The sequence below is a fragment of the Eurosta solidaginis genome, chromosome 2 (assembly GCF_040869045.1).
Source record: "Eurosta solidaginis isolate ZX-2024a chromosome 2, ASM4086904v1, whole genome shotgun sequence".
Classification (NCBI taxonomy): domain Eukaryota; kingdom Metazoa; phylum Arthropoda; class Insecta; order Diptera; family Tephritidae; genus Eurosta; species Eurosta solidaginis.
In genome coordinates, this window is record NC_090320.1 from 4,053,428 (window position 1) to 4,072,130 (window position 18,703).

The 18,703-nt window shown below is 34.2% G+C and overlaps 2 protein-coding genes across 3 annotated transcripts in view; one reads left to right on the forward strand and one right to left on the reverse strand.

Moving 5' to 3' along the window:
- The window catches only part of rk (rickets), a 667,150-nt gene that overhangs the window by 562,609 nt on the left and 85,838 nt on the right, over positions 1–18,703 (reverse strand). The gene's annotated exons all lie outside the window — the stretch shown is intronic.
- Positions 1–18,703, forward strand: part of LOC137239138 (acetylcholine receptor subunit alpha-type acr-16-like) — a 283,317-nt gene that overhangs the window by 231,736 nt on the left and 32,878 nt on the right. The window contains exon 9 of the mRNA XM_067764102.1: positions 13,618–13,812. Within this exon, the coding sequence (XP_067620203.1) occupies positions 13,618–13,812 (195 nt within the window). The remainder of the gene's footprint in view (positions 1–13,617; positions 13,813–18,703) is intronic.

An 18,703-nucleotide genomic window follows, 5' to 3' on the forward strand; every position in this document is an offset into this window, starting at 1 on the left:
GTAATGCCAAGTACACAAAAGTATGGCAAGCCTGGCTGTTAAGTCTGCATGCAACAACATGACTATGCATAGCAAAAAGCGACAAAAAACAACAAGCTGTACAGATACTTTACCTCATCGGAGCAATCATAGAGCAAATAGAGTAGATTAATAAGAGGGAACATTGTAGAGTCGTTCATTCTCCACAAAGTGGGACGGCTGCGCCAGGAATACACCGTACGTTTTGCCCCTGCTTCGTTTTCACCATCTGGATTAAAAAAGTCATGAGCCTAGGCATTCGCGCAATTTTAGTGATGTAAATTGCATGGCGCCAGCGCCAATATGGTGCCAGCTCAATGGTAGCTCATTGACGCAATGACTCCAAGCGAATTTTTGACGCTACTTAGTAGTGAGTGCGTAGTACATTTCACTTGCGCTATTGTGTGAAACGACTTCTGTGTGTCAGGCCCGAGTTTGGTGTTATTGGCGCTACTGGCAATGATGACACTGAGCTGATGACGGTAGCACTGGTAGTTCAGCTTTTTAATCAGAGAAAGAATTGATTATTATGGCTTTGGCTATTATTGGTTGTGTATTTGAACCAAATAAATGCTGCGGACATAACAACCGGAGGCATTTTAGAGTTTTATATTTTAGATTTAATGCACAATTAATATGGATATATTTGAACAGCCAAATAATAACAGTAGTATTGCTAAAGTGCTGCTTAGTTGATGGAATGTAGCTAATTTCCTAGTAATGATCAATAGATTGTCAACATTTCGTTCAACTAATGCGCGCAATTGTCACATCTGCTCAAATTTTCCAAGATTTTGCATTGTTGATTTAACTTAAGCTGTTATGCCAATATTTTTCAGCCAGCTTATTTCAAATAGGTCATTTTTCCTAAAGCAAAATAAATTACAACAAAGATTACAGAGTTAAACAGCCTTAAAATATCAGCTATGTTGAGGCGGACAGCATAGCAAAAAGTATGGTGAATTCCTCACGCAGCCATCCTACAAATTCCACAAAGTTTTACAAGTCTACAATGTACCATCGTATAATTTTTAAAATCTTTACTTTAAGTAACGATCGTTTTGAACACGCAGCTACATAGTTTCTGTACGCGGCACTATGGGTTGGTTTAAAAATATAATTTAATATAAGGGCTTCATTCTGTATTGCGAACGATTCGCTTCTAAATGATTTCGTCTAGTAATGACATTTTTTATCATTTTCGTTCGGCCATAATGTTTCTTACTTTTTATCAAACAGGAGGGCTAAAGGAATTGTCAACCGATATGTTGCCATCGTTTAACATAGCACAAATACACTAGCGATTCGTGTCTCAGGCGAAACGAACGTTCGTTTCGTAATAGAGAATGAGTCCCATATATTTTTTTTTTATTAAGCACCAATCAAAAGTTTCCATCACTTACATTTAGTTACATCAGCGATCACTAAAATCACAAATTGCCAGTACCATAGTAGTCCGAGTGCCGTAATGAGCATAACTAGTGTAGGGTAATTATCTTCGGGAAGTGCAGCATATCTCGGTCCTCGAAAGCTCTCAAAGTTTTGCTAAATTTCTTTCAATACCTATGAAAAGTAAGCTACAATAACCGTCGTAGCGATGTTATACTTAAAGCAACTGACTTCAGAAATGTTAAGTGGTTTAGAAAATCAATATATTGTAAAAAATATTATATAAAAATTCGAAACGCCAAATAAATAACGCTATCAGTGCCAAGTATCCACTTAAAGGTGAAGCGCAATGCCACCTAACTAAGAGGATCGAAGCAATATGGCTCTCAAACCACGTACAAAGATAAAACAAATACATCCTCATAATACGCGAACCATATTTTGGAGAGGTCAGTGAAATTACAACTTCTAACAAAAAAATGGTCAAATGTTGTTAAAACGGAAATTACCGGCACAATATTTGGAAGACAATTTCTCGAGTATACATGCTTAATACTCAGACTAAAGCTTATTAACAAAATCAACTCAATCTCGTTCCATCTGCTCTGAATTGTTTGCAACAACTTTAAGATAAGAAGGCCGCAAAGGGATCTGCCAACAATACATGATATCTATTTTAAGATTTAACCTGTCGTTATCAAACCAAAATGATCTCATGACAGTCGGACAAGTATCTGCATTTTCTTGTACGCGAACTTAGCGGATTCGTGACCACCAATGACACATCAGATACGCTTTTCAAAATATTTAATAATTTGGTTATTGCCTCCTTTTTACCTGATCCAATCTAATGAAGACATCAAATAAATATGCCCGAAAGTTGCACTCATTCTTAACAGCTCATCAAAATTTGTATTACCATCTAAGCTGGTGTGACTGGAAACAAAAGAAATACGCCAGTTTTTACCCCTTGTAAGTCTTTTTAGTGCTTCTTTGGGCTCTTAAACACTTCTCGAATCCAAGGCTTTCCGAAGTTATCGCCTAACAGGCCGCGACTGCAGTTAACTCAGTTTATTTCCAGAGCCCGTATTGTGATATCAGTTCACTGATCGAAAACCAATTTCACTCAAACGATAAATATTAAACTGGTAAATACACGGATGTCATTGATCAGACTCCCCAGTCCCGGTGTTATTTGGATTTGAAAAATTTATTTCGATCACGGATGGTATAACACGATACGGGCCCAAGTATCACTGCGGTTTTCGTCACCAATACCACTTCTTTCTGAAAAATATACATATATGTGTTGATGTACTTATTTTGAAAGCCTCCATTGATTGGTTTTCATTTTCAAAATTAAAAAAAAAGGATACGATTTTTCGATCATGACACTTTTTTCTATAAATTAAGTCCTGAAGTTTTATGTATAATACTTATTCCATTTCAAAATACTAAAGTATATACATAATCAAATTGTTAATATATCTGATCATACATTTTTCAAAGCATTCCACTGCGGGCCTCCGAAAATCTTGGCCAAACACCCAAAACGCTCCCCCAAGTGGTTGCTCTGTTATATTGAAAGCAATTCGACCATAGCTAATGCCACTTCATTATTTTGCAGCGAGTTAGCTGAGACACAAAGCGCTGGTATTTTATTTATTTACTACAGTTATTTTGCATCTTCTGCATTCCCCCGTTTAGCTTTTATTTTGTTAGTTTTTATACTCAGTTGAGCAGAGCTCACAGAGTATATTAAGTTTGATTGGATAACGGTTGGTTGTACATATATAAAGGAATCGAGATAGATATAGACTTCCATATATCAAAATAATCAGGATCGAAAAAAAATTTGATTGAGCCATGTCCGTCCGTCCGTCCGTCCGTCCGTTAACACGATAACTTGAGTAAATTTTGAGGTATCTTGATGAAATTTGGTATGTAGGTTCCTGAGCACTCATCTCAGATCGCTATTTAAAATGAACGATATCGGACTATAACCACGCCCACTTTTTCGATATCGAAAATTTCGAAAAACCGAAAAAGTGCGATAATTCATTACCAAAGACAGATAAAGCGACGAAACTTGGTAGATGAGTTGAATTTATGACGCAGAATAGAAAATTAGTAAAATTTTGGACAATGGGCGTGGCACCGCCCACTTTTAAAAGAAGGTAATTTAAAAGTTCGTTGAAGATATCATGATGAAATTTGGCAGGGACGTTACTCCTATTACTATATGTACGCCTAATAAAAATTAGCAAAATCGGAGAAGGACCACGCCCACTTTTAAAAAAAAAAATTTTTAAAGTAAAATTTTAACAAAAAATTTAATATCTTTACAGTATATAAGTAAATTATGTCAACATTCAACTCCAGTAATGATATGGAGCAACAAAATACAAAAATGAAAGAAAATTTCAAAATGGGCGTGGCTCCGCCCTTTTTCATTTAATTTGTCTAGGATACTTTTAACGCCATAAGTCGAACAAAAATTAACCAATCCTTTTGAAATTTGGTAGGGGCATAGATTTTATGATGTTAACTGTTTTCTGTGAAAACGGGCGAAATCGGTTGATGCCAAGCCCAGTTTTTATACACAGTCGTTCGTCTGTCCTTCCGCATGGCCGTTAACACGATAACTTGAGCAAAAATCGACATATCTTTAATGAACTTAGTTCACGTACTTACTTCAACTCACTTTAACTTGGTATGAAAAATGAACGAAATCCGACAATGACCACGCCCACTTTTTCGATATCGAAAATTACGAAAAATGAAAAAAATGCCATAATTCTATACCAAATACGAAAAAAGGGATGAAACATGGTGAGGTAATTGGATTGGTTTATTGACGCGAATTATAACTTTAGAAAAAACTTTATAAAATGGTTGTGACACCTACCATATTAAGTAGAAGAAAATGAAAAAGTTCTGCAGGGCGAAATAAAAAACCCTTAAAATCTTGGCAGGTATTATATATATAAATAAATTAGCGGTATCCAACAGATGATGTTCTGGGTCACCCTGGTCCACATTTTGGTCGATATCTGGAAAACGCGTTCACATATACAACTACCACCACTCCCTTTTAAAACTCTCATTAATACCTTTAATTTGATTCCCATATTGTACAAACAAATTCTAGAGTCAACCCTGATCCACCTTTATGGCGATATCCCTAAATGGCGTCCACCTATAGAACTATGGCCCACTCCTTCATAAAATACTCATTAACACCTTTCATTTGATACCCATATCGTACAAACGCATTCTAGAGTCAACCCTGATCCACCTTTATGGCTATATCCCTAAATGGCGTCCACTTATAGAACTATGGCCCACTCCCTCATAAAATACTCTTTAACACCTTTCATTTGATGCCCATATTGTACAAACACATTCTAGAGTCAACCCTGATCCACCTTTATGGCTATATCCCTAAATGGCGTCCACTTATAGAACTATGGCCCCCTCCCTCATAAAATACTCTTTAACACCTTTCATTTGATGCCCATATTGTACAAACACATTCTAGAGTCAACCCTGATCCACCTTTATGGCTATATCCCTAAATGGCGTCCACTTATAGAACTATGGCCCACTCCCTCATAAAATACTCTTTAACACCTTTCATTTGATTCCCATATTGTACAAACAAATTCTAGAGTCAACCCTGATCCACCTTTATGGCGATATCCCTAAATGGCGTCCACCTATAGAACTATGGCCCACTCCTTCATAAAATATTATTTAATGCCTTTCATTTGATACACATGTCATACAAACACATTCCAGGGTTTCCCTCGGTTCATTTTCCTACATGGTTATTTTCCCTTATGTAGTCACCATAGCTCTCAACTGAGTATGTAATGTTGGGTTACACCCGAACTTAACCTTCCTTACTTGTTTTTTTTTTTATTTCATTGCATTCGACAGCAGAGTGGCTAACGGGTAAAATATTATAGTGAAATTTTTCGAAAATCCACCAGCTTTTGAGGTGAATTCTTTACAAGTTTATGAAATGACAACTTTCGTTATTTTCCATATACCTACCCGCATTCTAGAGTCAACCCTGATCCACCTTTATGGCTATATCCCTAAATGGCGTCCACTTATAGAACTATGGCCCACTCCCTCATAAAATACTCTTTAACACCTTTCATTTGATGCCCATATTGTACAAACACATTCTAGAGTCAACCCTGATCCACCTTTATGGCTATATCCCTAAATGGCGTCCACTTATAGAACTATGGCCCCCTCCCTCATAAAATACTCTTTAACACCTTTCATTTGATTCCCATATCGTACAAACGCATTCTAGAGTCAACCCTGATCCACCTTTATGGCGATATCCCTAAATGGCGTCCACCTATAGAACTATGGCCCACTCCCTCATAAAATACTATTTAATGCCTTTCATTTGATACACATGTCATACAAACACATTCCAGGGTTTCCCTCGGTTCATTTTCCTACATGGTTATTTTCCCTTATGTAGTCACCATAGCTCTCAACTGAGTATGTAATGTTGGGTTACACCCGAACTTAACCTTCCTTACTTGTTTTTTTTTTTTATTTCATTGCATTCGACAGCAGAGTGGCTAACGGGTAAAATATTATAGTGAAATTTTTCGAAAATCCACCAGCTTTTGAGGTGAATTCTTTACAAGTTTATGCAAATGACAACTTTCGTTATTTTCCATATACCTACCCGAAATTCTTGTGCTTGCGGTACCACAACTGAAAGTTGCACCTTCCTGTACTCGTTAAGACTGCCGACGCATCTCTTGAACAATGGTTTTGATCCTGCAAGAAATGTTGTAGCGTAGCTGTGCATGTGACTGTGAGACTGGGAGGAGCCACTTAATAGTTAGCGCACGAGAACTTTGTAGATGACAAAACAAGAACAACAAAAATGACTAAAAAAAATTATAACAATAAAAACAAGTCTGAAGTTGTCATTGTAAATGCTTACTTCATATCCGTTTTCACATTTCCCACTTCCAGTTTTTCACTTTTCCTTTTTTTGTTTTTTATTAGCCACAGAAATGGATTTAGCTTAACTCGCATTTGACATGGCGAATACGCTTTGTGTTGTGAAAATAAATTAATGGTCGTCTGTTTATGTTTAGCATATCAACGATAATAAATTGACTTTAGTATGCAACGTAGATATATTGAAGGACAAAAAAGCGCGGAAGAATGAATGGAGCAGAAGAGTTTATGACATATGAAAGAAATATTAGTTTTCGCAAAGCGGATAACAAAAAGCATATTGTGTGGACTTTTCTTTTTGGTATTTTAACCTGCATAGCAGCTGACCTAATTTTGGAATTTCACATAGGCAGCTAATGAAGCAATTAACCAAATGTTGCATGGGTAAAAAAAGGTATGTGGGTACGTGAAATACTCCGGGTCTCTTTCATATATATGCGGCTGCCAGATTTAGCTAGCGCGCTTCTCTCAGAAGTTTCCGCGGTCCAGAAGTGGTACGAGATACTACTGGCTATAAATGGTGCGGTAATCGAATGGCCTCCTTACTGCAGAACCATGAGAACGATAAGATTCTAGATCCAAAAATTAGAACACAAACCTGGTAGTAGAACTCTTAATAATCGTCCTTTTAAATGATCTACTAGGTTATGAATTACCTTTATAATCACTATTTTATTAACAAATAGTTGAACCTTAGGTTTGTAGTCTATTGAGTTTTTCTTGTTTGTTATTGACTACAAAAAAATTAGTCAAATAAAAAACTGTTTCTACTAACGAACACCTTTCCCAACATATATTTAATATTTGGCAAAGCATATGCATTTCGGACAGACCTGCTGTCCATCATCAGGGACACGCTATAGCGATTTGGTACATAGTTATCCTTTGATTAGGTTAATATTTGGAGAATTTTTTTTCCAGAAAGTGGACCAGGGACCGACAATTAAAATAAATAAAAAACAGATTAAAGATCGGTCCCTGGTCCTTTGCCGTATATAGATCCGGTACGTTCCGTTAATAAGAAAACTAAGGTCAATAAAAAATAAATTTCAGCCCATTCCGCCGTCCCATTCCCCTAGTTTCATGACGAACTTGGGGTCACCAGAGGCTCGCATGCTAAAGAAACGTGATTCGCCACGGGTAGGTGGGGTTGGCAATTGGGTTGGAGAAGCTATAAATTGCGCTGGCAATTGAATCAGTTGGGTACTTTAGTCGTCTCTTACGACAAGCAGATCTTCCGGGGGTATATTCTAAGCCACTTAACCAACCGGGGATATTAATAGAGTGTATCAGTGTCAAGTGCAGTACTCTTCACTTAAAAGTTAGTGCAGTTCTCCGTCAATTGTCAGCGGAAAGCTCATCTATACACTTGGGGGCTAGGTAGAGTTAAAGTGTAAAAGTTTTGCCAAAAAAAATTTAGCTTAAGGCATGAATTTTTAAAATTATTACATCTCAAACAGCAAATTTTTCGAATTAGTAATTTTTACGTAAATCTGTGAGTAAAATGTGTATAGCAAGATTAAAGAATTGTAGGCACAATTACATGAAGGGAGCTTGTCAACCAAATATTCATATTGGTTTTATAGAGAAGTGATCCCAATACTTAACTTTCACGATTTGAATATTGAAGGATTTGAGAATATTATACTCTTGGAATATTCTAAGTCCTTTAGCCTGGTGGGAATAAGTTCTTTACTGCTCTTAATAGTTCCAGTATTTTGAAAGTACATATTTGAAGGTATTAAAGAGCATAATCTCATTATCAGGCCTATATTTATACAATATCCCACCAGATATCCACCAGCCACTGAGTTAGTTGACGTCTGCGGTCAGTGGAAAAACCAACTCAAAAATCAATTCTTGAGTTCAAAACTTGAAAAAATTTTTAGGAGCCCGGCAACAATTTTTTTTAATAATTGTATTAATAACTGCACTCTCAAATTATATTGCTAGTATAGGTACATATATAAAAATTTTAAATAATATTCTTTCAAAAATCTACATTCGCTCTATACTAAAAGCCATTCAGCGAACCATCGGTAACTGTATGCGTCTTTATACGCCAAACCACTCATAAACATAGCCTCATAATACTTGCCACACATTTCCCATTATTAAATAGTTTTTATATCAGAAATCCTACAAATTTTTCTCTGAATTGCATGAATCAATGAAAAGTCAATAAAGAACAAATTTAAGTAGTCAAACTTATTTTGTATGCAAATTCTCTCGCAAATGAACGAAAAACTTTCATACCAAACTTTTGTCACATGCATCTTTCGTAACTCACAAAGAAAAGGAATGCTAGACGAGAATGTCGAAAATGCTGTAGAGCAGCACCACGGATCAAGTTACAATAAAAATTTTCGGATAAAAAGAAAAAAGCTTTACAAAAACGTAAATCGATCAGGCAGAGTTGGTAATGGGCTAAAGAATAAAAAATCCAAAAGACATTATTGGAAATCAAAGAAAGTTGTAAGCATAATTTGCAGTATAAAATTAGTTGGAGCAATGGAAATATGCTTAACAAATATTTAAAATGCGAAATAAAATTCGAAGAACTTTAATTCAAGTGATTTGCAAAATAATTTTTTTCCTTTATTAACAACTTTGATATACAATGACAAAGTGTTTTTTTTTTGCAGTGTATAGCTCTCTATTTGTAGATTAGTCCACAATTTGCTATACGGCTCCATCATTAACCCTTCAAGGCTAATTTGGGAGTTATCGGCACACAAGTGATCCTGCACATAAATTTCCCCATAACTCTTGAACCAAGCCATATAACAAAACTTTTTTTATGCCACATTTAGGCCTCCACATTTAGATTAAATCACAACTTGGTATAAAGTTCCATCATTAACCATTCAAAGCAAAAACTGAAATATGTTTATACAGAAATGACCCAGGACATAAATTATCTCATAACTCTTGAATCGAGCTAGACTTTTAAACTATTCTATTGTATTATGTAGCCACCTTCATGAGGAGTACTCCAAATTTAAATTCAATTTTATATTGTTAACTGTTCGATTTCTACGGTTTATCGCTTGATCGATCAGTGCCGACTACCAACTGATTTTTGTGTATATCTCTTGAACAAAGCAAAATTTCAATTTTTTTCTTTTGCTTCCATATCGCGCCTAATTTAGATTGACCCACAATTTGATTCAAGTTTCTGTCACTAACGGTTGAAGCGCTAAATGCATTAATCGGTTTTCCGATAAATTGTGTCCATTTCTTGAACTAAAGCAAATGTTAAACTTTTTGTTTTTTCAATATATAGATACTCACCTGTAGACCAACGTATACTTCTATTATTAAACCTTCAGTGGGTACCGATAACTCCCGGTTTCTCCTTAAAGGGCTAATAATGGAACTTCATTTCAAATTATGGACTACGCCACAAGAGAATACCTACATGTTGCAAAAACAAAGACTTTACCATTTGCTTTGGTTCAAGAAATGGACACAATTTATCGAAAACCTGATTAATGCATTTAGCGCCTTAACAGTTAATGATGTAACCTTAAATCAAATTGTGAATTAATCTATAAGTAGGTACTTATGTAATGCAAAGCAAATTGCTTTGAAATTTTGTTGGGTCCAAGAGATATCCACAACAATCGGTTTTGTCGACAGTAGATGTCGTGCATCGGAAATCTTACGTAGCGCTTGAACTGTTAAAGATATAACGTTGAATCAAATTGTGTCTTAAGCTTCAGTTAGGTAGCTATATAATGCAAGAAAAAATATAAAATCTTACTTGATTCAAGAGATATAGGGCAATTTAGGCGATGTGGCATTTGTGTAGCGATATCTCCCAATTTCGCCTTGAAGGGTTAATGCTGGAACTTTATAACAGTAATCTACAAGAGGAGGTCTACATGTTGCAAAAACAAAAACTTTGCCAGTTTGCTTGGTTCAAGAGATATATGCCATTTTAGGTGCCTGGCCATATGTGTACCGATAACTCCCAATTTCGCCTTGAAGGGTTAAAGATGGAACTTTATATCGAATGGTGTACTAATCTTCAAGTGTCGGCCTAAATATTCTTTAAATATTAATTAATTGCTTATATCAATCACCTGTGTTTACATTATATATTTCTATTGCTATTTGGCACTTGCATTTAAGTTCGCTAGTGATGTAACGAAGTTTTGCATTCGCATTCAACAGTATCAGTGAGCATCTTTTACGAAATCGAGTGTTATGCAAGTCAGCATGTCGCAAGAAACATTAATTTGTAGCCACGATACGAACTCCAACCTCAGACAATGAAACAATCTATTTATTTTCTAAATTTCGATAGCATTTTTAATAAAAATTTAAAATTTCCGGGCAAAGCTCGTTTTATTTCTGCTCAAAGTCGAGCCGCTCATATATCGCGATATATGATTTCAAAGAAAAAAAGCAAAATTATAGCACTTTTACTTCCATATTATTTCGTAAAAGTGCTGTGAATACATTCGCACCGCAGTATTGCTAAAGAAAAGCACATTCGCCACATCTCTAGTGTAAACGTATAATTAATGGTCATCTGCAGCAATTACTCTTTTTCTGTGCTTTGTTTTCCCTTTTAATCCCGGCGGCAATAAATGATTACAATAGCAGCTGTGTTCATAACAACAACAAAAATAGTTTGGCGAAGTGTAGATGCAGTAAAAAGAAAACTAAATAGCAAAAACAAAGCTACGAATGTTTGAAATTCTCTGCTACAATAGAATTAGCGCACAGAAGTATGCTTTGTTTTACAAATAAAAGAGAACAACAAATAATTTTTCATTTACAGTTCATTTGAGAACATGTTCGATAGATTAGAGATGTGTTTGATTGCAAAATGAAGAAATAGCCGAAAGGTTTTTCAAAAAAATTGGGAAAGAAAATATAAAATGTTTTCTTTAACGAAATTCTGATTCTCAGGCAGGTAGAGCTAGGCACATTGATAGCGTATGAGAACCTATAATTTTATTGAGATATATAGAGCATTGGGAACGTTTTTGGGTATTCGACATGTGGTAACGTTCTTTCATCAACGGGATGTCCAATTTGTGTGCTGTCTAGTCGTAGATTCAATCGGTGACAATGTCAAATCACCAAGAGTGAGACAACTTTAGAGACGGGATGTATAACTTGGATCTCACCTCATTTATAAAGTGGGCGGATCCCTTGCCCTTGGTGAGTCCCTCTGATGGAAAGGTAATTTTTGATTTGTAGAAAGTTAAATAATAGTGTATCTGAAGCTTTTTTATTAGGTTCGTATTTTCTCTAGGTGGTTATGGCATTTAGCGCGGTAAGTACAATGCATATTGTAGGGCAGAGCCATGTGTCCATGAAGACTGCGCAATTTAAGAAAGCTTTTGACGGCCTTCCACAAGATAATTAATCGATTATTTTACATGCTGTTATTGCTCAGGGAAAATCGAAATGAAAATTCTTTCGAGTTAAAACAACAAATTCTCGTCTGCTAGAGGGAGAAGGGAAACGGATGTTTTGTTTTTCTTACTAATCGTTTTTCTTTTTAATCGGTGCATATGCCGTTTGGAGTCTGCATAAAGTATGTAGGTACCGTCCCACCAATTTTTAGAGAAAGTTAAAAGGAGCACGACGCAAGTTGGAAGAGAAGCACCGCCTGAACCTCCTCAGTGATAAATCGCGCCAAGTATATGTTTTCCTTAGAGCCATATGTGACCCGGCCTATGAAAAGGTGGCTTATGACTAAAAAAAAAACAGCTGTTAACAGCTGTCTCTCGCAAATTCTTTTTTGAGTCATAAGTCACCTTTTCATAGACCGGGTCACATATGTTGCACTTTTCACTTTAGTCTTATATTTTTTTATATTTTTATTATTTGTATAAAAAAATTACTTCCACGATCAATCTACGCATCTAATAGTCCTAGCTTATATTTAGGAAACAGTTCTTTATGAAATTTTCTGGCAATATTTTGCATCAAGCAAAACCTTGCTCAACTTCGTCGAGATGTCGGTCCTGTGTTTTAACTTAAAGGGCTTTTGAAAACTGTGCAAACGATTTTTGGAAATTAGTGAATTTTATCCTAGATTTCTGGTTAGGTTTCAATATTTTAAATTCTAGCCTTATACAGACGCTTTTTATTTAGTATTTATTTTTTTATAAATATTTTTTAAATAGAAATTCAGATGACTATTTCCAAAGCATTTCAAATAAAATTTTATGATAAGCTTCATTTCAGAAATTGGCAAGATTTTTCTACGACTTATCTATTGTCTGCTAAAAACTTTTTTATTTTTCAAATAATTGTGTAAATAAATTCAGTTATAAAAAGTACCGAATTAAAAAAAAATTTTTTGCAATACCATTTGTGAAATTAAAAAACTATAATAAAAATTTATGAGCTTATATTATTCAAATACTAAATTATTTACACATATTAAAATATATGCACAAATTACTTGACAACAATTTCAAAAAAAAAAAAAAAAATACACGAAAGTTTAACAACGCATTCATGCATTAACTGAAACAAATAAATCATAATCACAAAATTCAAAAACATCCATGACAACATTAACAAACGCACATATACTTAAAAGTGAGCAAGATTAACTAAATAATGTAAAAGCAATACATTTACTCAAAATGCATTCAAATTTACATCAGTCAAACATTTTAATAAAGTTTTAAGAATTAATTATTTTCTCTTAAAAAATATATCAGGCATGCAAATTTGAACAAAAATAATAACTCAAATACCTATTAGGACTTTTTCTTGTAACAAATCAAATCAAACACATATATGTTATGTAATAAACACACGCAAACAACATTTTTGTCATTCATCACTTCATTCACTTGTTAGCTGACATTCACTACGCTTTTCACATGCTTTACTAATGCATTCATTACTGCTATTTTACATTCATTACTTTTCACTTCATCGCTTTTATATTCCACATAAACTCAGCTTACTTTTAACTATACATACCTAAATTACTATTTGAGTACCGTTACATAAGTTATTCGCTCATTATACGCCTAAGTGAACTTGAATCACTGAAATTAAATTTGCATATCTTATTTGTTTATACAACAACCTTTTCAATACATTTATCATAACTCTATTATTGAAAGTTTCCTTGCTATTTGTTGCCTTTATAATAATACTACAAATCTTCGTCATTTCACCTTCAATAACATTGTTATCCTTGTTCAACTTGTATCGCAGGTGTTCCTGGCAAACGTAATGAGATTTACTATAACTGCTGTCCGGAACCATATATCGACATCACATTCGCCATCATAATTCGTCGTCGTACTTTGTATTATTTTTTTAATTTGATTATACCTTGTGTGCTGATTGCCTCGATGGCGCTTTTGGGTTTTACGCTGCCACCAGATTCGGGAGAGAAACTATCGTTGGGTAAGTAAAATATTGGATGTATGGAGTTTATTTTAGTATCACGCAATTTGCTTTCTGGTGTTCTGGAATTATTTTCACTTCCCTTTTGCTGTCTCTAACGGAAAATATCAGGAACCGATTATTTTTATTATGCCAAGTTTTCAGGTACCTCGTGCGGTTTAATTGAAATTTGGTACATAGTTTTTTGCTAGGGTAATATTTGAAAAAAAAAAAAAAATCACTGATCACCCTGTTCCATAAAATTTATCCCATTGCGGAGGCATTTGCCTGCAGCTTAGGAATGCAGTCGATCCAATTTGTTAGCACCACCACTGCTTTGGACTTTAGCTATAGTAATTATCTCTGCGATGGATCGGAAGCGTCCATAAGCTCATCATAAAGAGTATGATAGCGAGTTAAGCACTGACGAGGAAAATATGGATTTTAATATACAATTTTGCTGCAAGCCAAAGTTCGGGTCCATCTGCCTGGTCTGCTAGTTTTTAAATCAAATTACAAAATTGTATGTAAACAATACAAATTCGATTAACCGATTGTTCCTCAATAATGGTCATGTATTGCAATGGCTTGCAAATTATTAGTAAATCGATTGCTTTGTATCTTTCTTCATCCATAATCTTAAGCCTCATACTTAAGCTAGTTTTTCTGAACTCTATAATCTAAAATTTTTGATTCTTGCATACCAAGTAGAATTAATCAACATAGCTCTTTAAATGTTAATATCTTGAATAAAGTAGGTCACTGTCTCAACCTATTAGGACATATCACTTACGGAGAAAAATTTCTTCTTTATCTTCTTTCCGGAAAATATTAGTGCAGAAAACGTTGCTTAAAAGAGAGAACAAGAGTTGAACAATGTTCCTAACTTTAATCCTCCCTTATTTTTATTGTGTAGTAGTTTATTGCATTTACACTGTTTTGAATTTTAAGAATTCTCGATAATTCTGCTCCTTCTATTATTTTTCGATCACAGAACTATGGAATAAATACGTGAATGTTCTGACTATATAATACGATTTTTATTATTACCTTATATCTTCAGCGTGTAAAAATCAAATTGATACAATGTCACTTGAACTGCACCGCTTTTATACTCTCAGTTTGTCTCGTTCGTCTCTTTCTTCCAATGTCAAGACATTTCACGAAAAGCCTTCTCGAATAGTTGCATATTTATTTTTAGTTTCTGTATCTCATATTGAATGTTGCTTCTTTGCATATTTGTGTAAATGTATAAGTAATATGCGCTGGTTGTTGCTGTGTACTGCTTACCTTGCTATTGTTGTTGTCCAGCATTTACTACTAGCTGCATAGTGAAGTATCGATCCATCACAATACTATTTAGCAGTTCAAAGTGCGTTTGTCTTCTAATTGAGTCAGTTTTATATTAAATATTTTACAATAAAACACTTCACACTGAGCTAAAAACCTCAATGGCTTATACGGTACAAATGGTTCTGCACTCCAGCTTCTTCTATTATTTATTTACTAAACGAACTAAATTAGATTTAATTCAAAATTATGGGCCTATTCATTTCTCGTAAAATTTTAATCTGTCGTTTAATATAAATACTATTTCACAATGCATTTTTACAACGTTCATCTTTATATATAAAGGTTGCAATATATTGTAACGAATTTACTGCAAATCCTCTTATTTGCAACCTTCTGCTAAGTTCGAATCACTAAACTGTTGAATAAATAACTCCAATCTTCAATAATGCAAAAATGGCCTTTATTAAAGTACTTCAAAATAACACTTATATTTCGCTTACTGTTAGCTTGCTTAACTCAACTGATTGATAGCTTAAATGAAACTAACTCTCGCGCATCTACTATCGCGGCCTTTTATACTTTTTGATCTCTCGTTGCATACTTCCAGGCTTTTCCATTCCAGAACTCACTAGTTAGTTATCAGCTACAAAATCACCAGCCACAACTACGTTTATAGCTTCTCATATGCGCGTGAGTAATACTTGCACAAATAATTGCCCTCTCTTGTGAGCACCTCAGATAAGATATATGCATGTGTTTGTGCGTTTCTTCTCCGCTGCGTGTACGTACATATGTGTAGACATAATTATTGATTCATTTATGTAGATACATAATGATTGATTTATGGATGTGCATGATATCACTGTTTAGCATCGGCTTAGGGATGACAGTACCCCTTAGTGTTGCTAATATTCGTAACAATATTAATGCTACTTCATTGTAAATACATAAATATATTTGTACATGCTTATATACTATTTGGAAGAACTTTTTCAAGTAACGAATTAATTTTTGCTTACATTATGAACTAATTGAGTTACAATTAGTATCAAATGGCAATAATTAGCATACAATAAAATTAAATAGGTAATAAAGCAGCTTTTGTTTTCATGTGTTTGATTTATTTATGACAACTTGGTTGAAATTATAAAAAAAACCAAATCGTATGAGAACAAACTAAGAGCAAACTGATTGTATCTTTTAGTAGATTTTATTACTTGATTTAAAGCCTTTTACTTTATTTCTCGCATATTCTTGCACTTGAAAATTTTTGAAATTCTTGAAAGAGTACAAATTGTAATTTAGTGCATAATTGTTCGGTATCCGTATTTCTGTACATTTTACTTCAAAAACTTTCCTAGTTCACATATATAAATATAAATGAATTAGTTAGCTTAAGAATATATTTGTATATTCATAGAAATTATAAGAAGCTGCCGAATATTGCAAATTCAGCTTCAAGTCATAAACTCAAAATTTTTTGTAATATGATGTAGAATATTGCTTGAAAGCAATGCAGATTGCCAAAATATGTAGTTGGTTAAATAATTCATTTTGCATAATTCACTAACATCAGTAGGAAAATTAGATATACACAAATTATGTTCACTGAAGGCCCCCATTGTAAATCATTAGAGGCAGCAGTAATGGATTTGCACTGAGGGTACAGATTTCAGCATACAATACACACATTAGGGTCACCGTTATTTACTAAGAAGCTATTTTTTGGGCGCCCTAACTTTCTAGTTTAAAGGCTCTAATGAATGATAAATTTTTTTATTTATTTTAAAATATTGTTACGAATATTAGCAACACTAAGGGGTACTGCCATCTCTAAGCCGATGCTAAACAGTGACTTGCATGCACATCCATAAATCAATCATTATGTATCTACACAAACGAATCAATAAATTATGGCTACACATATGTACGTACAAGAAACAGTGCACAAACACATGCATATATCTTATCTGAGATGCTCCCGAAAGTATGCAATTGTAATTGTGGAAGTGTCGCTCACAAATAAACGCATATGAGAAGCTATATACGTGCATCTGTAGTTATAATTATATGGCGGTAACTAAGTAAATTCTGGAAGCGCCTAGAAAATGTCACGAGGAAATCACAGAGTATAAAAGCACCAGCGGTAGAGGCGCTACAAGCAGTTTCGATTAAGACGATATCTAGCGTGCAATAGCAGTATTATTTGAAAATAGTAGAGTTATTTATTGTGAAATACTTTAATAAAGGCCATTTTGCATTATTAAATATTGGAGTTATTTATTCAACAGTTTAGTGATCGAACTTAGCAAAAGGGCAAATAAGAGGATTTGCAGTAAATTCGTTACAATATGTTAAATTGTATGGGACTTGAAATTTGAAAATATTAATTTACAAACACTAGACATAAATATTCTTAAAGGAAACTAAAATTTCTACATAAAATATTATCATTAATTTTTCGATAAATTCATTCATTCAAAAGTTATAGGAGTACTAGCAGATGAGAGTATCTCTCATATCGCAGCTCCGAAATTCCACTTTTTATTCCAGTATTTATACATCCTGTTTGTCTGCTACTGTGTCTAGTTTGATAATTTCGACTGCACAAATAAAAACCATATTTCCACATTTTTAATCATCTTCAACAGTGACGGTACTTAAGTAGTCAAGTTGTTATCACCATAAGCTTCGCTTCCTAGTTATTTTAAAATTTAAGCGTAGTTAGTACATCATTCAATCCAAACTAAGTAGAAGTAGAAGAAGAAGAATTAGCAAAACTTTCAGTGGATGTCTTAAGTATCTTCGCTAAAACAAAGCTAACTTTACATTGAAGTATTTAGCGAACTTATTATGCAAGTCAGAAATGTGAATGTGTTCATATGCGTTTTTGAGAGCTTTAAACAAGTTTGCTTTGTGATACAGAGTGTATTTGAATTAGTGGTTATTATATTTACTGCTGACTCAACCTCAGTCAGGTGGATTATCTCGCTTTGCACTGCCCTGAGCAAAAATATTGACTTTCGTCGAAGTCAAAGGTTTCTGTATATCGGATATACTCATTCGCACAAAGTGGGAAAAATTTTCATACAAATTATTCAGACATGAATTGTTGTTTTTTCCAAATGCATTTTAACTGCTTCTTTTAACTTGCCTTCATTCACTAGTACCATGTTAGCTAATGCTATCGCAAAATCTTACCCACATTGCAATGTAACTATTTGCAAGAAAAATAAACTCCACCAAGTTGAGAAAATTCTCGACAATAACCAGATGCATAGAAAGTATATAGAAATATATACGTACACCAGTGCATACAACCAGTATGTGTGTGTGAATGAATACCGCATAGTACGGTATTTAAAAGCATTTTGTAAATAGTTTATGTGGCAAAAGTTACATACAAGTTGGCAACGATAGCAGGAAGAAAAAACGACTTATACGGACATGAACTTGTAGTGGTAAATGTGTTTATGTTGGGCAACATTTGGTAAAGCGCCTTTATTTATGCTACTCGGTACCGACGAACACCGTAGTACACGGTGAATTAAAAAGGCATTATTCAAAGCAAACTAGAACAAATTATGTGGTCGTGATAGCTTTTTCTGGGGACTATCCA